The sequence below is a fragment of the Aptenodytes forsteri genome, unplaced genomic scaffold, assembly GCF_000699145.1.
Source record: "Aptenodytes forsteri isolate BGI_AS27 unplaced genomic scaffold, ASM69914v1 Scaffold155, whole genome shotgun sequence".
Classification (NCBI taxonomy): domain Eukaryota; kingdom Metazoa; phylum Chordata; class Aves; order Sphenisciformes; family Spheniscidae; genus Aptenodytes; species Aptenodytes forsteri.
Window position 1 is genome coordinate 4,042,398 of NW_008794446.1, and position 23,373 is coordinate 4,065,770.

At 35.6% G+C, this 23,373-nt stretch overlaps 1 protein-coding gene across 1 annotated transcript in view; it reads right to left on the reverse strand.

Annotated features, from left to right (window-relative positions):
• Positions 1-23,373, reverse strand: part of NBEA (neurobeachin) — a 437,354-nt gene that overhangs the window by 280,776 nt on the left and 133,205 nt on the right. Inside the window, exons 31-33 of the mRNA XM_009290267.2 lie at positions 22,798-22,952; positions 18,546-18,672; positions 13,951-14,078 (exon numbers count right to left, since the gene is read on the reverse strand). Of these exons, the coding sequence (XP_009288542.1) occupies positions 13,951-14,078; positions 18,546-18,672; positions 22,798-22,952 (410 nt within the window). The remainder of the gene's footprint in view (positions 1-13,950; positions 14,079-18,545; positions 18,673-22,797; positions 22,953-23,373) is intronic.

The following is a 23,373-nucleotide window of genomic DNA, read 5'->3' on the forward strand; positions in this document are numbered from 1 at the left end:
GAAGTGGTTGAGTCCCCATCCCTGGAGGTGTTTAAAGGACGTGTAGATGAGGCGCTTAGGGACATGGTTTAGTGGGCATGGTGGTGTTGGGTTGACGGTTGGACTCGATGATCTTAGAGGTCTTTTCCAACCTCAATGATTCTATGATTCTATGATTCTATGATGAATATGAATTTGATTCAGTGCTTTTGTAGTTGATCAAGACAGTTATACTTCTAAGATTTTTTGTTATGGTGAAAGACACTGCACAACACATGTAATATTCTTTATATCTGGTACCCAAAAATCTAGGAAAAGGTATCATCCAGGTTATCAAATGAAATACCTTTAAAATATTATCAGAAATCTTTAGAACTCATATCTTAAGATAAACACCTCAGATGAACACTGATAGGTCAACATAAAAAGTAGATTTTAATATGTTCAAACCCAACTCAAACGGTTCGGCCCTTTTAGTCAAATTTGTAAAATAAACCAGATCTTAATACTAGGATAATATTTAAAAGAGTAAGAATGCTATGTAACAGTTTCTTGAATTATTTTATTAAAGTAAGAAAACCTATACTTCTTCACCACTGCAGTTACTAAAAAGGAATCTAAATGAGGACTATAAAATATCCAGATGGAATCACAGAATGGCAAAAACCCTTGAGAGCATACCCACAGAGAGGGGATTTATTACAATGTATACATGATTTACTTCTTAAAATTACAGACTTTTGTACTGTGATCCCATGAGCTGTAATGATATTGACAAAACTGATGCTGGTGCCACATTACTCTGAAGAGTCTAGCCTTATACCAACGTATGGAATCTTTGTCAATTTTCCAGTAATGTTAATGGGATGCATAAATTCTCATTCATCAAATGAGAAGAATCTCAATGAGATTTACTCAATATATGCATTTGTGTTTCTCTGTCCTCTTAAAACAGTATCTCTTTGGATGGATCTCTTTTCAAATATCTGTTGTGACGTAGTGAACTAATATGCTTATCTAATTGCTATACCAGGACAGATCTAAAATTTATATCAATCTATCATGTATCAATTGAGAAACTGTTCTAATTAGAATTAATAACACAAAATTATTCTTTTCCTATAAAAGAATACAACACAAATGTTAATTACAAGAAAACAATTCCCTGTTAAATTTAAGTGAAGCAGATTTTTTTCGGAACAATGTGATATTTATTATGTACTAGAATACCAGGACAGATCTAAAATTTATATCAATCTATCATGTATCAATTGAGAAACTGTTCTAATTAGAATTAATAACACAAAATTATTCTTTTCCTATAAAAGAATACAACACAAATGTTAATTACAAGAAAACAATTCCCTGTTAAATTTAAGTGAAGCAGATTTTTTTCGGAACAATGTGATATTTATTATGTACTAGAATTTAAATTGGAAACGAAATGTGTTTCCTTCTCTTCTAAAGTCCCCTTCTAGACAATGGGTCAAAATAGCCAAACCAGGGATCACACTGCACTGCAGCTGATCAAATTAAAACACCTCTAATCTTGAAAATGTCTAGAAAATTGAACTATTGCTTTTCTGTTGAAGTCTACTTCAGTTTCAGGTAGTCTTGAGTAACTTGTAAACATTTTATTTTGGTGGAAGTCTGGAAGAACTAAAAAATAAACTACACTTAGACAGAGGTTCTGGAAAATCCAAACCTGTTCTTTAACTAGAAAGAATCTCAATGAATTTTCTTCCAAACACCCAACAGTCCACTGTGAAAATTAAAATATGATCCTGAAAGTCTTCTGATGTCCCCCTGTATCCTATGATATTACTCAAATAAGTGGCTCAAAGTTGTGGCTAAATTTCTGCCACAGCTGCTGCCTGGATATTTTATTTCAATGGACGGAGTAAGAAAAAAATTAATGGAAAAAGCCTTTTAAAAATTAATTTAAAATGTGAAAAGTTAAAAGATTTTTCAAGTTTTGTCATGTGGTATTTTCTCAAGATCCATTCCTTTCCTGATCAAGTTGCTATTTTTGTGATTAAATTTGTAGAAAGATTACTAAATGAAAACAACCGATACCCAAGAAGTTGCCACATAATCAACACATCTGGGAAAACCCAACTATTCTGCAATTTTGTGTTCTACTGATCCCTCACAATTTTCTTATTTAAATGAAGAAACATCTACCCCTCCTATCTCTTTTTTCTCAGTCCTTCACCTCTTCTCAAATCTGTGTTACAGGAAATACATTTTGGAAGAATTACCTCAACAGTCAATTATTTTCAAAGAAGTATACAAGCAGAAATCAGAACATTAATTTCACTCACTAACACAAGCAAATACTTATACTTTATACCTTCACTACACCTATGATGCTTTCTCTTCATCTCAAGAACCTTTTCCAATTCTTTCTAAAGCTGTCAAAAGTGACATCCTGGACAAGATGGATCATAAGCATGATCCCAAATGACAGTCTCGAGAATACCATGCTTTCCCTGAAAATGCAACAAAGAATATAATTCAAATGCATTACTCAGTGTTATTTTTTCCTTAGGTATGAGGTTTTATTTTTCTCCTGAAATTTATTAGCTTTTCCTTAGCTTCAGTCTATAAGTTATTCCTATTTGATGCCCTATTTTCTGTGCTTATTTATGCTTTTTTATTTCTCTCCTCTTTTTTTAAACATAGGAATTGCCTTTTGTTTCCTTCTTTCTACTACTACCTTCTAGATCTTTGTTACATTCTTTGCTATTATTAGGGGGAATATTATCATCATGGCATGACACAACTGAAATGTGTGTATGGTGAATGACAAAAAAGGAAGGAGAGAAAAGGATAAGCTGCACAGCAGTAAAACCACTTACTCTTTACTGGTCCTCCTTACTTCCTCATATTTCTTCTCTTTGGCAACCTTGGGGCCATACTGAAAGATCAGTGAGTGAACCAGTTTAGCTATAAATAGGAAGTATAATAAAACCTCAGAGAACTCACGAAGCTTCCTAAATTTCTAAGGCCAAGATGACCATTATTTTAATTAGGTGTGATCTCCTGAGTAGCATAACCCACCAGCTAATTTTTGTATCTAGTTGAGCAGACTGTTGGTGAACTAATATTTTGTTTAGATGGTAATTGTTTTCTGAGAATTTGATAACCAGGAAAAAAAATAAATCTCCATTTCCACGCTGAACTTTGCTGACCTTAGTTGGCAGCCATCAGCTCTTGCTCCTATCCTGAAGCCCTACTGACAAATGGTGATCATTCTAAAACAGTGTCTCTCAAAACACAGAACCGTACCACAGACATAGATCTCTTGAAATAACTTGTATTTCTTGTGTTGCAGTTTTCTTTATTTACTTGACAGTAACATTGTTATGGGCTCTCCCTAGACCTGCTTTGACATCACTTTGCCATCTTAATTTGACATATCACAACTGTCTCTTGTCTGACAAGTTCTTTCAGCATGAGGGTTTCCCATTGCAAGAAAATCTCCACAGACAACATCACTATTAGTATAAAAAGATTGGATCATAAAATTCCACATACCAACAGACAAAAATAAGACATGATATAAGACAATATATGTTTAGCAGGTTTGGGATTTTTTTGGTGAGGTAAATTTTAACATAAAGTTAGACTGAACACAGTAAAGTTATATCCTCTTAGTCCTTGCAAAAATAATCCCAGGTCTGTAGCGAGTCTGTTAACAACTAGATAAATCAAGCTTGATGGTTCATTAATGTTTATGCTATCATTATCCATTGACGGTTGGACTCGATGATCTTAGAGGTCTTTTCCAACCTCAATGATTCTATGATTAACATTTTTTTTCTATCAGAAACAAAGGGCTCTATAAATAGCTATATTTTTAAGATTCAAGTGTAGTAGCTTCTCAAGTTAATTGATTCAAGAGTTTTTGTGGAATATATTCTTCGTTTATGCCTTGAAGGCATGGAAACAAACACGTTCATATCCAATAGGATGAACTGTAGAAGTGCCTTTAAATCATCAGGACAAGTAAGGGAGTTTTGTAAACTTGGTCACTGATTAAAAGGTTTCAGTCTGGGTCATAAGAGCAGGTGATAAGTAGACACAGAGTTAAGGAATATAGAAGGAGAAACTGTGACCAGCCCTAATGAGATTAGTTTTGTAAAGAACCTGAACACAGAGCTCAGGCTACACGGAAAAGGATTATTAGACTATGCCTCATGAGAAATACATCTTTCAGGGCAAAATCTGATACAGAGATGTTCTTTGCACCCTATAGTTTATCAGAGTTAGGTAGTTCTCTGGAAAATACTGTTGGGATAATAAAGTAGATTGATACCATTTTTAAGCCTTTAGAGGACAAAGAGTGGGGCAAATACCAGCCTAACTGTTTCAAGTCCAAAATCAGGCAGAGTCTCCTGCTGAGTTCTGAATGATGAATTAAGTGGAATAAGAACCAGAGAACCTCTGCCTGTGGGGAGCTTCAGTCACAGCATGAACATCCTGTAGATACTGAATACCTTTTTGGCATACCACCTCGTTTTTCTTCAGACCTGGACAGTAGAGGAGAAAATAACAAGGGGGAAAAAGGTGGCTGTTCTAAAAAAAACCTGTACAACTTAGTCCAGTGTTACCATGCAGCACTGCTGTATACCTGATATGATGAGTCCACCTACAGGCTATGTTACAGTAGTGCCTGTACGTGTTAAGAACTTTCTCAAGGATCTTTTAAAAATTATTTCCTTGAAATAACATTAAATAGATCTCTTGCTACTCTTTTTGTAATAGAAGGCAAACTTATTTAAAAAAAAAAAGGGGGGGGGGGAAATGAAAATTCTTTTCCACAGAAGCTGAAAGTTAGAACAAGAAGGAAGACAGAGGGACACCTGACCTGTATTAGGACAAAGAAGGAGTATGAAGTCATCATCAGGGAGGGTATTCTTCTAGAGTTTTAACACAAAAAAGACCAGTCCTTTCTAGGCCTTATGGCCTGCAACTGGAATACAGGCTACTAGCTCGAAATAGAAACTTGTGAGAAAGTGCCCAATACTGTGGAAGGTAAGTGGGACCTGAGGACCACAAACAACTCATTTTCTCGCTCTTTAAGGGCTCCAATATTTTGTGCATTTCTTTATGTGCTTTAAAAGAACAGCAATTGGTATTGTTTGGTTTCTAGTAATTTAATTTTTATAGTAGCACTTTCAACAGTAATTTAGTAACTTCAAACATCTAGTGGCTTCTGTATTTTCAAGGATAACTTTCAGAGCTTATTTTCAGCAAACCTGACTACTTTACACTGTTACCAGCTTTTGTTTTCCTGAGGGCATGTTTGGTTTTTTTTTTTTTTTTTACTGCTGCACTCTCTTAACCCCTTCTGTTGAATATATGTAGTTGATTCTAAACTTTACAATTAGTCTCACATTTTCAGTCATTTTTTCTCCATTGGAAAATAAACAGAACCACCCCAATTTCTGCCTAATGGGAACTCCATACATTTTGGATTGTAAAGATGTCTTGATTCTTAATTAATGTAACAATGATAATATAATCAAGAACATATAATCTCAGTGCCAACAATTTCTACCCTTAAATTATGCTGGGACCACACAAGCCAAAGACAAAGGAGAGGGCATGAGCAGTTAACCTCTGTTACATAGTCTAATACATCTTAGTAAGTGTCCAATTCATTAGACAGGGATAGAGTGGCTCATATGTGTAATTAATTATTGGCAGGTTTACTTTCAAAAAGGTGCCAGATGCTATGCATTTCCTAGTTGCTATCTGGATCCCTGATCTATATGTTTCCTGCCATGTTAAACATCTGTTCAGAACATACTTCTGCACACAGGAACTTCAGTAATTCAAGAGTTAAATCTTCAAAATCGAATGAATGTGTATCCTCTTCACTTTCTGGTGTTTGTAATGATATCCCTTTAAAGGCACCATAAAGGAATGTAATATGAAAGAAAAATGTTCTGTAACTTGTGTGGGGGTCATTATAGTTTGAAGATTTCACTGTGATTAAATAACAGAGACTTCTGCTGTAGCACCTGCTCTTCAGTTCCTGCTCTGAATGCCAGTGTATCGGGATCTGTCTTGTCACTAGTAGCACATTCTGAAAAACAATGTGGAATTTGCAAAGCTTTGAACCTTGACTCTGCTGGACTACATGTAAATAAATAGGCAGATTTGAATATCCATTTAACCTTTCATCATTTCTTTGTTCCTACCACACAGACTTCTGGAAAACTGGTGTTTTCTGTCTCCATGTGTATCTGACTCATCGATGTTTTTCAGTAAGAAACATTTTCAGTCCTCAAGTGTTTGCAGAAACATGAGCATACTGTGGAGCCTGTCAGTAAGACACTAAGAGCTAATCATAGATAAAGAATTTCTTACAACAAATTTTTTACAAAGTCTCATAGATAAAATTTCTTACAACAAATTTTTTACAAACTTATAAATAGCAGTCTGAAATTCATGAACTTTTTTTTTTCCTGTTTACAAAGGGATTACAACATGTGCAGGCAGGATTTCAATCAGCAACAGCATTTTTAATTATATCCATTGGAGGATTTTAAGGGGTTTTGTGCCCTGTTTCAAAATTACCTATTGTTTTCTTCATGGTAAAAACCAAATCTTGCAAATTTCTTGCAGAAATTCATAAAGTAAAAAAGGAGAATCCATAAAAACATCCTCACAGTGCAAATCAACACTCAAAACTTGTAACAATATAACGTTACTCGATGTATTGTTAGTGATGATGAATGTTTTTAAACTTACTGAAGAAAAGCGTTATCTGTAACTCATTATTGTTCCAACCTCATTATCTAAACAGGGCTTGTTTTTGGACTGTAGTGCAATTTCACTGGGATCTTTTTGCAAGTGCTTACAGTGAAAGATAAAAAGAAATCTGTGAACAGGAATCCTACTACCACAAATTAAGGAAATCTGTCTTCCAGAGGATTGGGTCAGGCAATTCACTGGCTTTAACTGCACTGTGCTAAGCCTGCAGCATCACCTCTTACTAGACATAGAAGAATGCACACTGAGACAGCTAGGGCACATGGAACGAAAGGAGTGGGAGGTGGCATGGCAGAGAAGAAATATATTATGAACTCCTTAGCCTTGAAAACCAATTCAGAGTTCCTGCCCCAGTACAAACCAAAGAATCCATAAGATTCCTGACCCTGACTGACCAGAGTGATCATGTCCATTGAGACACACACTGCAAATGGCACTAGCCTGACCATTGCATAACATCCTCCCCACAGAAATATTTTTAACATTCACCTTGATTTCTAACAGGGATCCTCTGATGTCTAATAAGGTTGAGTTCCTACTACACTCTCTCTCAGTCCTGCTTTATCAATTGCTTTCCTGTTCCTTACGTGGCAATATCCATAGTGTTGTACCAACACAGTATATTACACAGCTGCAAATGAACCAGATGAGATTTTTTTTTAGTTACTTTTCAGTTTTCCATTTATTCACTACACGATGATGGTATACCCCAAATGATAGTGCAGGACAAATATTTAAGTTGATTAAGAAATACACATGTAACTACCGCTGCAGCCAAGACATTATAGAGTATCTTTTCTTTAAACAGATATCTATGTTCATGAATATTGTGTAAAAATAGCATCTTTTAAGCATCCTTTGTTAAACTGGCTGAAACTGGCCAACTCGTTGAAAAGTTATCAAAGGAGTAAAAGGCTGATCCTCCTCACCCAGTGTGATCACATAAGTCTCATATCGGCAAGAAATCACGTTAAAGTATATGTATGGCTATGCATTCATTCACTTGCAAGGGCTCTCTGAAATCTGAGGACCAAACTACAGCTGGCATGAGCCTTGTATGAGGCTTGTCTGAATAGACAAACTTCATTATGCAGAGAAAGGAGAAAATGTCTCATACTAAAATGAGCTTCAGGGTAATGATTAAAGAAGTTCTTCAATAAAAAATAAAAATCAGTTTTTATATATTTTTTTATATATATATACGAACACACATAAAAAATCAGAAGAAAGGCTTATTTCATACAGTGACTTGAATAATCACCATCTTCGATACCTCAAGGAAAGATGATATATTCTCGACTGCATCTGCAGTTGAGATGCAGTCAACTGCAGAACAAGGAAAAAACAGTTTTTTTACTGATCCCTGCAGATGGCTAGCTGACACTGAAGTACATCTGTCTATGACCATGTGAACAAATGCAGTGACGGCAATGTTAGAGCAAATTAAGCTTAATGCAGACCATCATTCCTTGCAGGGTATGGCACAGAGGAAATGGGGATTCACACGCTCCAAAGCCACAAAGAAGCTCCAAAACCAGTCAGCAAATACATGACATTTTTCCTCCTGAGAAGCTGGATTGAAGACTATATTTAGAAAGAATGTTTAAAACAGTCATAAAGAGTACAAGTAACATTGATCTCAGTACTCGACGGTAAGACCTAGTAAAGTTTTCCAATGCTATTTACCCTCATTAGGCATTCTGTTGTAGAAAGGCTAAGACATCCTGTAGTATCTAACTTCTTTTTATCTCTTCTCTTCGGTATGTCGAACAAATCAAGCTCCTTACATTGTACTTCATGGAGTTTATCTCCCATCCATCAATCACTCTTGTGCCCTGCTCTTTTGTTCCCTCTTCAGGGTGTGCCTATCATTCTTGAAGTGCTGACTATAGAACCAGATGGTAGGAGTTTTACTGAAGTTGTGCACAGAAATCACCTCCTCACCTATTCTGCCTGGGCATCCAAGTATTAGACAAGTCCTTGTTGCCTCAGCACTGAGCTAAGAGATGCCAGAATATGCTAATTATTATAACAATCCCTACATTCTTTGAGTGGCTTCATCCCTCATCTCTTACCCTCTAAGTATAGTCTATATTCTTTGTTCCTAGAGATTGGACTCAGTGTTCGGCTGTGTTGAAATTTGGCTTTTTCTTGAGTTTTGGTTATTCCACAAAATGATTCAACGTATCTCTCCAGTGCAACGCCTTTGCTTCTCATTTTGTATACCTCTGTCTAAGCAGTTAGCTTTGCCAGGAACAATTCTGCACCATAATCAAGACTGTTAATAAAAATATCAAAGTAGGATGAACAAGTGGCTCATAGAAATTTCAGCACTATGAATAGCTTCAGTTTTTACTTATATGCTGTTAATTCCAGTTAATGCAAATTTTAAAATTATAACACTATTTTCTTATCCCCTTTCTCTCTTACTTGCTAATATTTATTAATTTATTTATTTTGTTCAGAATGTTGGCTACATGCTGTGCTACAGACTGGTAAGCAATTACCAAAAGTCTGATTAGTTGAAAGAAAACATGCCTGGACACACAAACAGAAATATTTTGGATGTGGCAGAGTGAGATAAAAGAATGACAGAACAATATGAGCAGGAGAATAAAGTTCTGCAAGAGCATGCGATCTCTTTGCTTTATAGCATCTGTGCTCCTGAGCACAAAAATAATACAAAGGTTCTGAAAAGTTTCTAAGAGAATGCCAAGGGCCATGTTAAGCACCAAAAAGTACTTTTTTTCCAGAAAGTCTAAGGGATTTTCAGACTTCTACAGTATCTTAGCAAAATGATTACCTTTTCCTTCCTAATACAAAACTAGGTATTGTCTGAGGAAATCAGAAACAAATTGTGCCAGCATTGGTAGATGCCACAGTGATGCCACACTTGTGGTCTTTGGGAGCTTTTAAAGTAGGGTCATTTAGCACCCAAGTTCTAGCTGTGGTTTCCAAAGGAATGTTTTGGGCAATTTTTCAATTGTTTCAAGAAGCCTCCTGTCAAATACCATACAAAACTAGTCCATCATCACTTCTACTGAGTATTTTCATAGGGCCATGTGGTGAGTTAATGAGGAGAAACAGATTCTGCTCCTATCAGCACGAAAACGTTTTCTGTTTCATCTGATTTGAATTGTGTGTGTTTCAGAAACATATCAAATGTACGCCAAAGAATTCGTAAGAGCTCTTTTGGAAAAGGGCTACCTGGCTGACCCTTCCATGCAGGTAATGATATAGGAAAATGAAAAGCATTGGTAACGTTTATTTGGTATCTCAGTAAAGAGGAGGGAAAGCATTGTATGTGACTATATTTCGATCTTGGACCTATTGTAACAGTTCAGGACACTCCAAGAATAGCTGTAGTGAAAATACTTCTACCCATCTGTGCTTGACAAAAAGAGGATATAACTTTTCTTTCAGATACAGATCAGATTACACTTGCCTGTAACATTTTCACCTAAAAGCTAGAATGTTGTAATGCACTTTACATGGAGGGAATTTGCAGACCATATGGAAACTAGAGTTACTGAAAACATGTCTGTGCAAGTGTTAAATGGAACTCCACAATGAGCATTGCTAAGCTTAAATATGTGACCTACTCATATTGCATGTTTGTATCCAATTAGATTCTATACGGACAATTTTAACCTTTGCAACTTCTGTTCTCTGAGGCATTGAAAGAACCTCAGTTGATGAACTGCAGTAGTGTTGGGCTGGTTTTGGTATATACTCCATTTGAAACTATTTGCATTCGATTGCAAATTGAATTTGTCCTTTTTAACCTATCATGGAGGACACATTCTGGGAAGTTGAAATATCTGGAATATAGTAAGATACCTTTGAAGAAAGAACTGGTCGTGGAAAAAGGGGTAAAAATGAGTACTATTTCAGTAAGTAAATAGACAGAGTTTTACCAATAAATATGTTCCGCAATGTCAGATTACTACTTGATAGAGTTCCTCTGTCACCAGTCAGATTTTGGAATTTACGTGAACGAACGTGAAAAATTAACAATTTGGAGTATGAGTCATCCAAGTTTTTGGTCTAGACTGACCAGGTGATTGCAGCCAGTTCATTTCAACTCCACTCAAGAGTTAAGAAACCACTGCTTAGATGGTAAATATAATTTCCTCAAAGAATAAATCAGCCAGTCTTCCGTGGGACAGAATGATGATACAAGCTAAAGGAAAATGAGGTGGCACGGTATGACTGCAAGATCTTTCACCAAAAGTTCGAGACAGCTCAACTCCTACAAAAAGGAGAAATCATAACTAAGTTGCATACACATTTCCAAATACTTATTAACAACACCTATCTCAAAGCATCAGATATTCTGGAAAGTTTGCATAATTAACCTGTTTTAGAAGTATTAGAATGATTTTTTTTTCTGTTCCCTTTTACTTTGTGCTCTCTCTTCAGTATGCAAAACCTCAGCTACAAAACTGTGCATATTCTTACCAACTCTGAAATGATTTAGTAATTCTTACACACACGCATGCACATGAGCGCTAAAGAGAGCTTCAGAAAAAAAGCCCATGCCATCAAGGATGCCTGAAGGTATTCAGATTTTAGCAAAATCTGATAGGGGAAAGGCTTCATACCATACGAAGGTTTTGAAAGACAGCAAGAGGAGGGAAGGTATTTTTATGTTTCAAGCTTGAATAATCAGAAGAAAAGGACACGCTTTATAGAATGCAACAGATACTTTAGTGGTGATCAGTTTGAAAAACAGACAGCACCTTCAGACTCAATTAAACAAGTTTATTTGCTCCTTTTTAATTGTTGTAACTAAAACCTTTACACATAAAGCAACAAATTAAACTATTTCATATAAAACTGTCAAGCTAATTACTGCTTGCCAGTAAAAATCAAGTTTAAATTATCAAAGCCTCACAGGAATTCTGTGTACTCACATATCTTGAATCACGCCACTAAAACCCTCTGTTTTGCAGAGTCATTACACGGAGAGCCCTTTCAAGCACTTCAAGGACCACCATTGGCTTTCAGTAAACAATGACAGGAAATTTATCAAAGTAAATCAGGTAATGGACTAGGAGAGAATTTAGAATTCCCTTTTAAAGGGAACTTAACTAGGCAAGAATTCAGTTTAGTTGAGATCAAGGGTCTCATACAGGCAAGGAAGAAAGATGAGAAGTATGCAATGACTATAAAAGCAGCTGAGCTCTCTGTCAAAAAGAAAAAAAGCCCAACTATTTTAGAGGGAGCAAACAGAAATTCAGGTCCTGAGGCATGCAGTGTAAAAATCTAAGCTGTGTTTGGATTTTTTTCTTTACAGATTGCTATTTCAATATCTTGGGAAGAAAGGACTGGTTCTTAGAAATTGGGAACAAGACAGCGATTAAAGAGAAGGTTAGACATAACATTAAGGAAACGTGATGGGAAGGACAGTACTTGTTTTGGAACTTGGTGTTTGGTTCATAAACAATGACTGCCGAGACTGAATTGGATGGCTGAGTCATAGATGCAACAAAATTTGGAACAGCAGTCCAAGTGGGTATCTGAAGAATGCTACAGCCAACAAAACCATGCCTCTGTCTGGACAGGCAATGAGATAAACTCATACTGCCATATAGTCGTGAGGTTCCTGTGGCCTCTAGTTTTTCAGTCTTTGTCATATGCTGGGAACTGTTGGAGCCTTGTTCACACCATGAATCTGACCAAAAGACGAAGTCAGAACAGCATTGGTGAAGAATTTTTTTAATCTATAAAAGAGCTTAGGTGAAACCAAGACAATTTTATTTGTATTGTATAAAAGCTATAGTGCAAATAATCAACTGTCAAACCGAAAAGGATAAGACTGCTACAAATTTTGCAATCAACTTCACTGAAATAAGAGACTTAAGAATGGAATCCTTATCTTAGAGCTATCTCAATGTTCTCAATGAGCATCCCAGACCATTAACTTCAGGTGTCATTAAGTGAGAACTGCAACTTACTCATAGCTATAAAATAAACAGTATAAAAAACCTGAAGCTGCTGAGAATTACTAAGCTACTATACCATTCCTTGGTATATTATACAATAATATTATTAAACAATAATTAGACAAAAAAGGAAAAGGCTATTTAGAAGTTTTCAGTTACAAGGTGCAAATATTTCTAGCATTAAGAATAAAAGAGGGCCAATGTTGCGGGGAATAATAACTGAGACCATAGAAAGAATGTACACTAATATTTAGATAAAACACATGTATAATAGGAGTTTTGGAATTTGAACACAAAGCTGTGTTTTTTCTGTGTAGACCTTCACACACTATAAGCTTTGCCCTAATGAGACTTCTTCATAGAATCATAGGATTGTTTAGGTTCTTAGGAAAAGACCTTTAAGATCATCGAGTCCAACTGTAAACCTCTCATTAAACAGCAATGTTGTGTGTAAGAACAATTCTGGAAGGAAAAAGTTTACTTGACTGAATATATATGGATATATGATGTGGGATCAGTGCATGTTCATGCAAATTCCCACATCACTATTTTAACTGCATTAGCAATTTCTGATGAGCTTGCCGCATTTGCACTTTCTGCATAATTTCTGCATTACTTACTGCCTCACTTATGAGGATTCATTATTTTCCCCAAATTTTGTAACTATGAAGTAGTAAAGACAACACATAAAAACCCATAAAAATCCTTGAAAGTGTTCAAGGATACTTTTCTTTAAAAAATCATCACTTTTTATTTCCCGTTAGGTAGAACTCTTTATCTGCCTGTGTGAACCCACCTGAGCAAATAGCGTCCCTACCAAATCTAGATGCACGTTTCAATAATGTTGGAGCACAGTCTTCAATTTACTTTCTTCTACGGGAATTGGTTACACTTTTTAATTCTATTTTTCACTAGTTTCTCGAATTCAGGCTGAAAGACTTATACTAATATAATTATTCTGAGGAGGAAAAATCAAATTATACAGAGGTTTTTGCATTCCAAAATGACAAGATGTATCTTTACACAGCATCTCACTTAGGGGAAAAAAGCAATACAAAAGCTATCACTTTTAAATGCTTTAAATTAAGCTAGATGCAAGGAAGTGAAATCACAACACATCAACAACTGATTCATTTATTTATCAAAAATAGTTACATAAAGTCTTGTGAAAATGAAACATTGTTCATATCAAATGACTAATAGCTAAAATAATATAATTTTATAACAGAAACAGTACCTTCAATCAACAGCTCTTGTCCATGACTGCCCAACAATGTGCGGGATAGGAAAGGGGCAAAGTCAACAAAAATTTCTCGCAGGAGAGGGGCCACCTTTTCTAAAGCTCTTTCAAGCTTTGCAGTGATACTGTGGAAAAACAGAGACCATGTTTGGAAGAACACTTAACAATAGAAGTTAAATGATGTCAAATCAAACCTGTTTTTAAAAGTTACTGTAAGCTTCTTTAGAAAAGACGATGATAATTTGATTAAAGTTTACAGTGTTTAAATGGCTTCAAGTAAATGCAAATATCATGTCAGAGTCAGCAGTGTAACAGCCTCATAAATTCTACAGCATCTACAGAATACTCTAAAACAAGTAAAATTTTTATTCTCAAACACGGTAAGAAGAATGTCAGATATTCAAGTGTAAGTCTATTTCACCTATCTCAGCTTATACGCCTCATAATTTTATATACATTTGAAAGCTTGAAAAGAGAAGTTTTTATTCACCCACGGCAATCACACGTAACTTGCTTTTTTGTTCAAGCTTTCAAATAACAACATCTGGCATTGCAATGCTAGACAAGGGAGAGCATGAGGAAGCGTTCTAGCACAGGTATCAAGAAAATCAGTATTCTTTTCTTCAGCCTTGAGGGAACATGATCCCAGGTAAATCACTTTGCCTTTGCATTTATACTTCTCTGCCTGCTGAGACTGTATTAAGTGATCCTTAATTTCTACTTGTACAGTGAGAAGTGTTGTGACTTCCGTTTGCTTTTTAAATACCAGAAATAATATTCCTTTTTCTGAGGATACAAACCTAGCAAAAATACAAATACAAGGATACAAATCAGCAGTGTGCTAAGGATTGTACCCCTTGTCCTTCTTCCCTCTTAAAACCTGACAGGGTGTAATACTTGTGCCCTCTGAAATGCTTATGCCAAGATTAAAAACCTGCTATGTTATCTCAAAGAAGTGAACTGTTACTTAAAACTAGAAATGAAATTACATATATATTCTGGTCTACCAAGAATTTTTGCTGTTCTTTTTCAGACTGCCAGTGGCTGAAGGAGTTTTCTTTGTGTTTGAATTATGGCACCAAAATATTATTGGCATTTAAAAGCGCAATTATAGGAAGAAATTACATTCATTGACAGAATCTAAGAGAATGAACACTGACATTTAAATTTTATACTGTATCTACTATCTACAAACACTAAATAAAAGTGGCCTTTTTAATTCAGATCACACGAAGATCCCTAGATTTAAAAAGAAAGCTGACATCATCAGCACACTGGAAGTTTTCCTTCATTAGCTTAAAATTATTTTACTGAATTCCTATAGTTTATTTTCTTTCAATGTGCTGCTTTCTCATTTCAGATTCAGATATTGATTTTATAATATTCTAAAGGAGGGATTCATATCATCAGCCTTTGTTTTGGATGATTAGTTGAAGTGAATTTCACTGTGCTAAAGCCTCTATTGACTATGCTTGAAACACATGCGACTAGCTTAGAGTTTTTAATTCGCAACATGAATCTATCCCAAGCTTTTGCTGCTAGAGATAAAAAACATACTAGATTAATCCAGACTTCTCTAACCCATGTTTTAAAACATGCTTTCACTGTAAATTGGTTTAAAAGGCCTAATTTTAGAGTTCATTTAACTCTGAAAACTTTACATACAATTGAAAAAATTTCAAGTTCAAAAGTTTTTAAATTAAGATAAATTTCTATTTAAGAATCAAGTAATATGGGAGGCATGGATGTGCTATTAATCAACACCTTGGATGAGCTATTAATAAACACCTTGTTATCAAATGGATAGCTGATGGATCTTGTATATTATGGATCTATTCATAGGCAATTGGGAATAGTATTCTGTGAAAATGTGAGATCAAAGTTTAGCATTGTTTCAAAATGTGTATCAAAGGACAGAAATTAAAAATTAAATAGAAAAAAAGAAAAAAAAATCCTTTTCCTTCATATAAATCCCTGGCACATTTGCATGTTGAAAACTGACTGGAGTTCCGGTCCTTCAGTTTCAAAAAGAACAAGCAAAATTAAGAAAAAAACATATTACAAATAACAAGAGACCCCAAAAATGTTTCAGGGAAGGAGATGGCCCATCTACTGCCTTTCCTGTACGCACACTGAGAGGAGAGAAAAAGAGGAGAGACCAATCTGATTCTGCAGCTGTTTCTAACATCTATTATACATTATCATAGAATCATAGAATCATTGAGGTTGGAAAAGACCTCTAAGATCGTCGAGTCCAACCGTCGACCCAACACCACCACCCACTAAACCATGTCCCTAAGTGCCTCATCTACTCGTCTTTTAAATACCTCCAGGGAATACCTCCATATAATGCAGCCTGCAATCATTAGGGAACTCCCTGTGGAGATTATTGTAACTAGTTTTCATGACTGAACTAAGAGATTTTAAGGGTTTTTTATAAAGAATGAATATTGTGTTTTTTCCTCTCCATTTCTGGACATTCAAGGCAAATAAACTCTTAACAGCTTCTAAATTCAAGATTATTTATTTTGCAGATTAAAGGCAACACACATCAGAAAATAAATTATATATATAATGTATGTATATATAATTTCTCTATACATAAAGGTGATAAACTGGGACAGGAAAGATTGAAAGCACAGTAGCAACATCAGATTAAAAGAAATACTTTTAAAACTGTGAGCAAAAAGACCAAATAATCCTGTGGACAGTTCTTACTACCTATTGCTTGAATTGGTCACAAGAAAGTGCAAAGAGAGGTGGGGGCACACACTGTCCCAGTCCCAAGTATGCTACCTTCCCAACCTCATTCCAGGCCAAACCTCTACCTCCAGATCAAGACCATTAAATGTCTAAAAGTCCAAAATCATTCTCCTGCTCACTTTCCTGTGCTTAGTCTACAGCCATAAGCAGCTCTTTTCCTACGCAGCTGCTACAAGGGAAGGCTTAGATAAGTCAGCTTTCACTTCATGCTCTCTGACCCCACAAACAACTCTGATTTTTAATCTCATAAAAGCTGAAGCACAATGAATCCAAAGTGAGAAAACCAAAAATTATCCTTTATCAAAACAAAGTTTTAGTTGTTTCTTGGGGGGGGTGGGGAGAAAAGGGAAAAAAGCCCAAAAGACATTTCTTGGGTTGATTAGATTTCAATTTATCTACATTTCTGACATCGTGCTCCACATAAGTTTTTTCAGTCACTAATTTCAGTTACTACTCAGAGTACAACTACTTCCGAGTTCAAATTCTGAGTTCAAAATCTGAATTCTAGATTTTGCAACTGAAGTGTTTCTTTGACTCCAGGACAAAAACTTTCAAAATGCTTGTGAAAAAACAAGAACATTGCATTGGTTAAAAATTACTGAAAAATAAACTGATTAACGATCCAGTTTAATTTTATCATACTTCAGTATCTGAATTTTAAAAAAGATTTCACCCTCAGTGAAGCACTGTCCTAACATATGAAGAAGACAAGAAGCAAAAGGAGTGGTTTAATTATGCCACAATTTTATTAACTTGCCTTGTAACACTGTCAAGCAATAAATAACACCATACAAATGGTCATTCTCCCCTTGATCATTTGCACCTTTTGCGGAGCCAACAGCCCTCACGCTTTCAGCCTGGGCCCGCACCCATTGCTGTGATTCCACCTGCACCACTCACCTGCACACTTCAGATAGGACCAGCAAAAAAAGGCATTTTTTGCACTGTGTGTTAAATCCCTGAAGCACCAATACTTTTTTTTACAGGTTACCTAAGGCCCTTGATTTAGGTTTATTTCCTTTCTAGTTCATTAGGGAATAAAATTTTCTTGTTCATGAGCTTGTAAGCTTGTAAGCTCGTGAACAGCTAGCTTGGTTGCTGTCTCCACTCCAGTCGTCTTAAAACCATACCTTGAAGTGGCTGGCCAACAAAGGGACACTTGGTAACTCCTTAGTATACCCTGTGTCAGCTTTTTAGGGCAGACAGGTGTTCACCTTGAAAAGGTCAAAGATTTGTCTTTGAATTGTGCTGCAGCACAACTGAATACCTTTACAAAATAATAACCTATTATACGAAGATATTTAACAGGAATTTTAGAGAGCATTTTCCTGGCTGCCAGTCAGTGTAAGAGGGGTATGAGCTATCCCATGGCATGTGTCTCTTGCAACACCAACTCAGACCTGGTGCGCCATTTAGTTAGCTGCACGAATACATCTGGTTTTGTCCTCTCCAGTTTAAATAGGGCTTTTGTTTGCGCAGAAGAGGTTGTGTCTCTCTTTCCACTTGCTAGTGCTCCATTGCCAAGTTGTGCTTGCATTCCAATTCCTACTATCATTATTGAGCAATGCAAAAAGCCAGTCAACTAAAAAATCACATTTAATGACGTTTTAGTGTCTGGCATAGTTCTTAGAAGTAGACTTTTCAGTGAAGTATTTTAGTACCAAAAAAGTATTCAAATACATATTGCACTACATTAATAGCTACAGTAATGCATATTAAATGCGCTAAAATATATTTATATACTTTTTTCTTTTTATACTATTTTGTATGTATGAAGTTGTTGTGGGAGGAGAAATTATAATTAATATTAAAAGATAGAACTTGTATACCTCATGTTTTCAGCTGAATCCTCTGGCATTGGAGCAACAGTTTGGACAGCTGGGAGATTTTTGCTGGTAGCACCATTCACAAAGCTGGATGACGAAGAGGAAGAAGAAGATCCTGAGTCTACTGCACCTGTCCCCCAAAAAATACAGGTCTTAATTCAGTCTGAAGAAACATAACTTTTAGAGACTTTTAATATAGTCCTTGTCTTATTCATCTACTTTTAAGTAAGGAAATAATGTTATTTATTCTAAAACAGTTAAAACCATTCCATAAGACTATCATATAAATTAATACCTTATTTTGCTAGTATAACAATAATAAGCTTAAAAAGCTATTGAAAATCAGGCAAAATAAATCCTTACCTCATTTTCATTATTCCCAAATTATATTCCAAAGATGAAAACATTTTTACATCATCTTGTAAAGCAAGATCTTTCTTTTCTAAAATAAAGGTATATTTAAGATGAGCTTGAGTGGAGAATAGAAGTTTAACTATTTTTTAAAATATATATATATATGTATGCACGCACTTCTTGGCTGCCCAGTTGCATCTACAGGCAGAAAATAAAATGCAAATTAAAAAATGACAGAGAAGATAGAAAATGTATATTGCTTCAGGAAGTAATGGGGGAAACTAGTGTCTGAGGAGTATTAAGACTTTAATTTTACTTTTTCTGTTTCCTTCCTCAAGTCAAGGGGAATTTTAAGATCTTAAAAGTAGGGAGGGCAGTGGGGGTATCATTTCAATGGGTTGTGAACAGCTGCCCAGAGAAAAGATGCAGACAGAGCATACATTTATACTTTATGTGATCTGGGTCAGAGCTAAGGGCTAAACTTAGACTCTAAATGCCAATCTATCATGTTTGCTGAAACGGCACTGTGAGTTCAGCCTCTCTGAAGCAAACCAGCAAAGGCTCAGAGTGGCCATGAACAGTAATGAGAGCACTGTGATAAATGCTGTCCCTGTTCTGCTGCACAGCCCTTGTGCAACGTGTCACTGCAAGAGAGGTAGCAGCAAACAGTCTTGTAGTTGGAGTTCAAAGCCTAAGGGACTGCAATGCTACCAGAGATGCGGGCGACAGGCAAGATTTATCCAAGTTTGCAACGAGGGGTGGAGAACCCCAGTTAAGAGATCAACGGCATTATTGTGCCAATTTTTTAACATGATAACTGGTAACTCCCTGTTGCTGGTCAGTTTTAGCAGCTGAAATATCACTGTCCTTTGCATTACACAGGTATATATTATTTTTCAGTTTCCTGCAAAGCTCGACAAAGCGTTTATGGTTTCTTAACTGCTTAAGCAGCCAGCTGACAGTGAAGTAGAGGTCAAGTGCTGATAATGGTGAAAAATTCTCTGGCAGCAGGGAGGATTTTTTAATTTGCCTTTAAATAATTTTTACTGATAAAAGAATTAAGGTAAAGATCAGAATTTTGACTGGCTCATTTAAGAAAATTTACATTCAAAATAGTGTCAAAATGCAGCAGGATTTGCTGGGCTTGCTGACACTGGAGTAGCTGGTGAGGTTCAGGATTTAGACTAGGAACTGATTTAGTCTGCTGTTTTAACGATGTGAGCGGGAGGTGGATTGTGGCTTACGCTGTGGGTTCTGACTTGGACTAAATACAAATGGTAAACGTACCCAAACACACTGAGAAGGAAACACAAAAATATAAAGTAGGCTATGTCTCCCAACCTAGGAATCACAGCAACTTAGCTGGGAATAGGGTAGCTTAAAAAAGATTAAGGCTTCATATATATGTGTGCATGTGTGTGCGTGCACGCATGTATTTATATTATTTACATATTTATATTATTTACATATTTATATTCATATATACATAGGTAACATTTTTATTGCTTCTTCCTTTTTCCTTCCAAAGTCAAATTTTCTTCATTAAGGTAGTTGTCTAAAAATGCGGTTGCTAAGTTGTGTAACCAGCTAGGCTCCCTGAAGAGAAGGTCAAACAGACCTAGAACTACTGGATTAACATAGACGTGAGAATCAGGATATGAATTACAGAAATCCAATCTAAAACTTATAAAACCAGTTTCTTACATAAAGAAATTAAGGAAGAAAACCTGTCTCCCAAAAGATACATTCAAAGCACTAAAAGGACTTCAGTAACATACATCTCATTACATCGTGACAGTGACATCGACTATGACAGCGATGGCAGATGGAATGTAAACACCGACTGCAATCCACGAATAACTGAAAAAAACACCTTTCGCACAAGTCCAGCACAGAATATACCTCAAAGATAAAACTGTATTTCTAGAGTATCTGTGACATACTGTAAAAACAACTGTAAACAGGTTTGGGGGGACATCTAGTGTTTCTAAAAAATTGTATACTGTTTCTTTTTTACCATAGTAAAAAAAAAAAGTGCTGCTCAATGAAATTCTATACACTACTTCAAAATCATTAATAACATAGATAATTTCACAGACTACAAGTATATAAACCAGAAAGTATCTGGATACTTCATATCTGTATCTCAAAAACTGACATACATAATCACTGTTTTAACTACCGTAGGCATAGCTTAATTAAAAATGGCAAAATGAGCATTTTAATCTAATAGATATTTATATGTTTTCAATGTAGTACTACTTTTTTTTACTGCCATTAATGTGTTTAGCATTTCTGAAAAGTTGATATAATATTCAAATCTTTAAAAAAGGTTGGAGGGGAAGGACTTTTCAAATTATTTCTTAAGAGAATTCATCAATAAAGCTCATTCAGATGAATTCAGGCATAAAAGGCTTTACCAAATAAGATCACTAAAGAAGTTCAGTACACATATAGTTCTAATTAAATCTGATACTTGCTGAAATTCCATTGAATCAATACTTTTCCTTTAGTCAAGCTAATCCATAGACTAGGAGACAAAAACAGTTGCATTAAAAAAAAAAGCAGCTATAAGATCCACCAAAAAGCAGCATCCTTTAATCCACAGTGAATGTACCACGGTATCTGCAATACTGTCCCCTACTAAGAACAGTATCGGGGAAATGACTGATTTTTAAATGCAATTACTTACAAAGAAAAACTACTACATTCCAGCCAAAATAGTTCAGATCTTTAATCAGTGAGAAGACTGAAAAGCTTACACTATTCAGTATCATTTGGAAAACAAGGTTTCCAATGTAGGATATTTTTTGCATGACATAAGAGTACCTAAAAGGAAATCCGTTCAAGATTAACAGAAGTGACTACACAAATGGAACTGTTCATAGAAGTGATAATATTATTCAGAGCATTCATTCCTCCCATCTGCCTCAGGATAATTAGATTTTATGATTTTTTTTTTTAATCCTTAGAAAAATCAAAGTTCTATTACCAGGTATTAAAGGTAAATCTGCAAAAGGAAAGAAAAAAAAATGAGTGTGTCTTCATATTATTCCGTGAAGCAGAAGGATGCCAAAAGCTTCCCCCTCCATTTTCTGCAACCCCAGGGAGATTTTCACTCTCTCAACCCTTGACTGAAGTTGTGATATCCTTGAAGAGAGCTCTTCTCTCAAGTGCTTTTGCTTAGTTTAGAAAGAAAACAGACCATAGCCAGATATTTCAAAGGAGTTTAAGTAAACATCAGTTGCTTTCAGTAAGGATTAATTTCTGAATGGAAACCACAGTCTCCATGGTCAACAGGCTCCTTCACGATAGATGATCCCATTATTACTATTATAAATAATTAAAAAAGGTCTTGTCCTCCTTCTATAGGTCACAATAAACAACTACTGATAAGACAGGACTACAGTTAAATTAGATAGGTTCTTACTGAAAAACCTTCCAAAAATCATAGCATCATTTTCATTGACAAATAGTAATTGCCCAAAATATTAACCCTCCACAATCTACGATATATTTATTAAGTAGCTAGTTGTCTTTACTTTGTTTGACGCATAAGGAGGGATTAATTGGTATATATCATACAAACATCCTCTACTGCAGAGCACTGGAGAAGTTAGCTCATTTCAATTCTAAACTACGCTTATAAAACAGTATTAAGGCTATTTATTCATTTATTTAAGGCTGTGCAAGTCCAATGTGCACTATCAAAGATTATAAACATACACCAAGAGAAAACACTGGCTCTAATAAAGGCCAATATTTAATCTTTCCGGTTTTATTTTAGAAGTACAAAAACAGTAACAAAAAAGATGATCAAAAAACAGAACACCACTAAAAGTAACAAAACAAAAAACAAACAAGAAAAAATGAGGGTCACAAAAATATTTAAGGACAATACCTGTTGTATTAATCATACTTTTTGGTGTAGCTCCTGTTGCAGCAAATATATTAGGTGTACTACCAGGTGGCAGTCCACTCCCAGCCGTGGCAGCTCCAACTGTGGTAACAGCCAGACTACCTGGAGGGGGTTTCTTTACTGGTACAACCACGCTCCTGTGGAAAAAGAAATGGAAGCTTACTAAAACTGCAAAACAGTGTTAGCAAGAGTTTTTGTTTATGAAGGGATTATGCCATGTTATAATGCAGTTGCTGAGGAACACATAATAGTGTCAATTTTCTTAACCTTTCTGAAATAGGGTAAGACTATGTTAACGGACCCTAAAACTATACTCCTATCCTTTGTCTGCAGCTTCATGTGATTCTGAGAAACTTAATTTGTCTTTCAGTGCCCACAAAATGGAAAGACCCCACCACTTCATTGATATGTTGTGAACACCGCTATCACCCGTGTTCTAGATCCGCAAAGAAAATGTTAAGTGTTGGAAATGATGCCAGCATACTAGCAGTCTATACGTGTGCAGTCTTAATGAGTATGTTAATTTGTTGACCTTACTGAAGTTATTTAAGATGACAA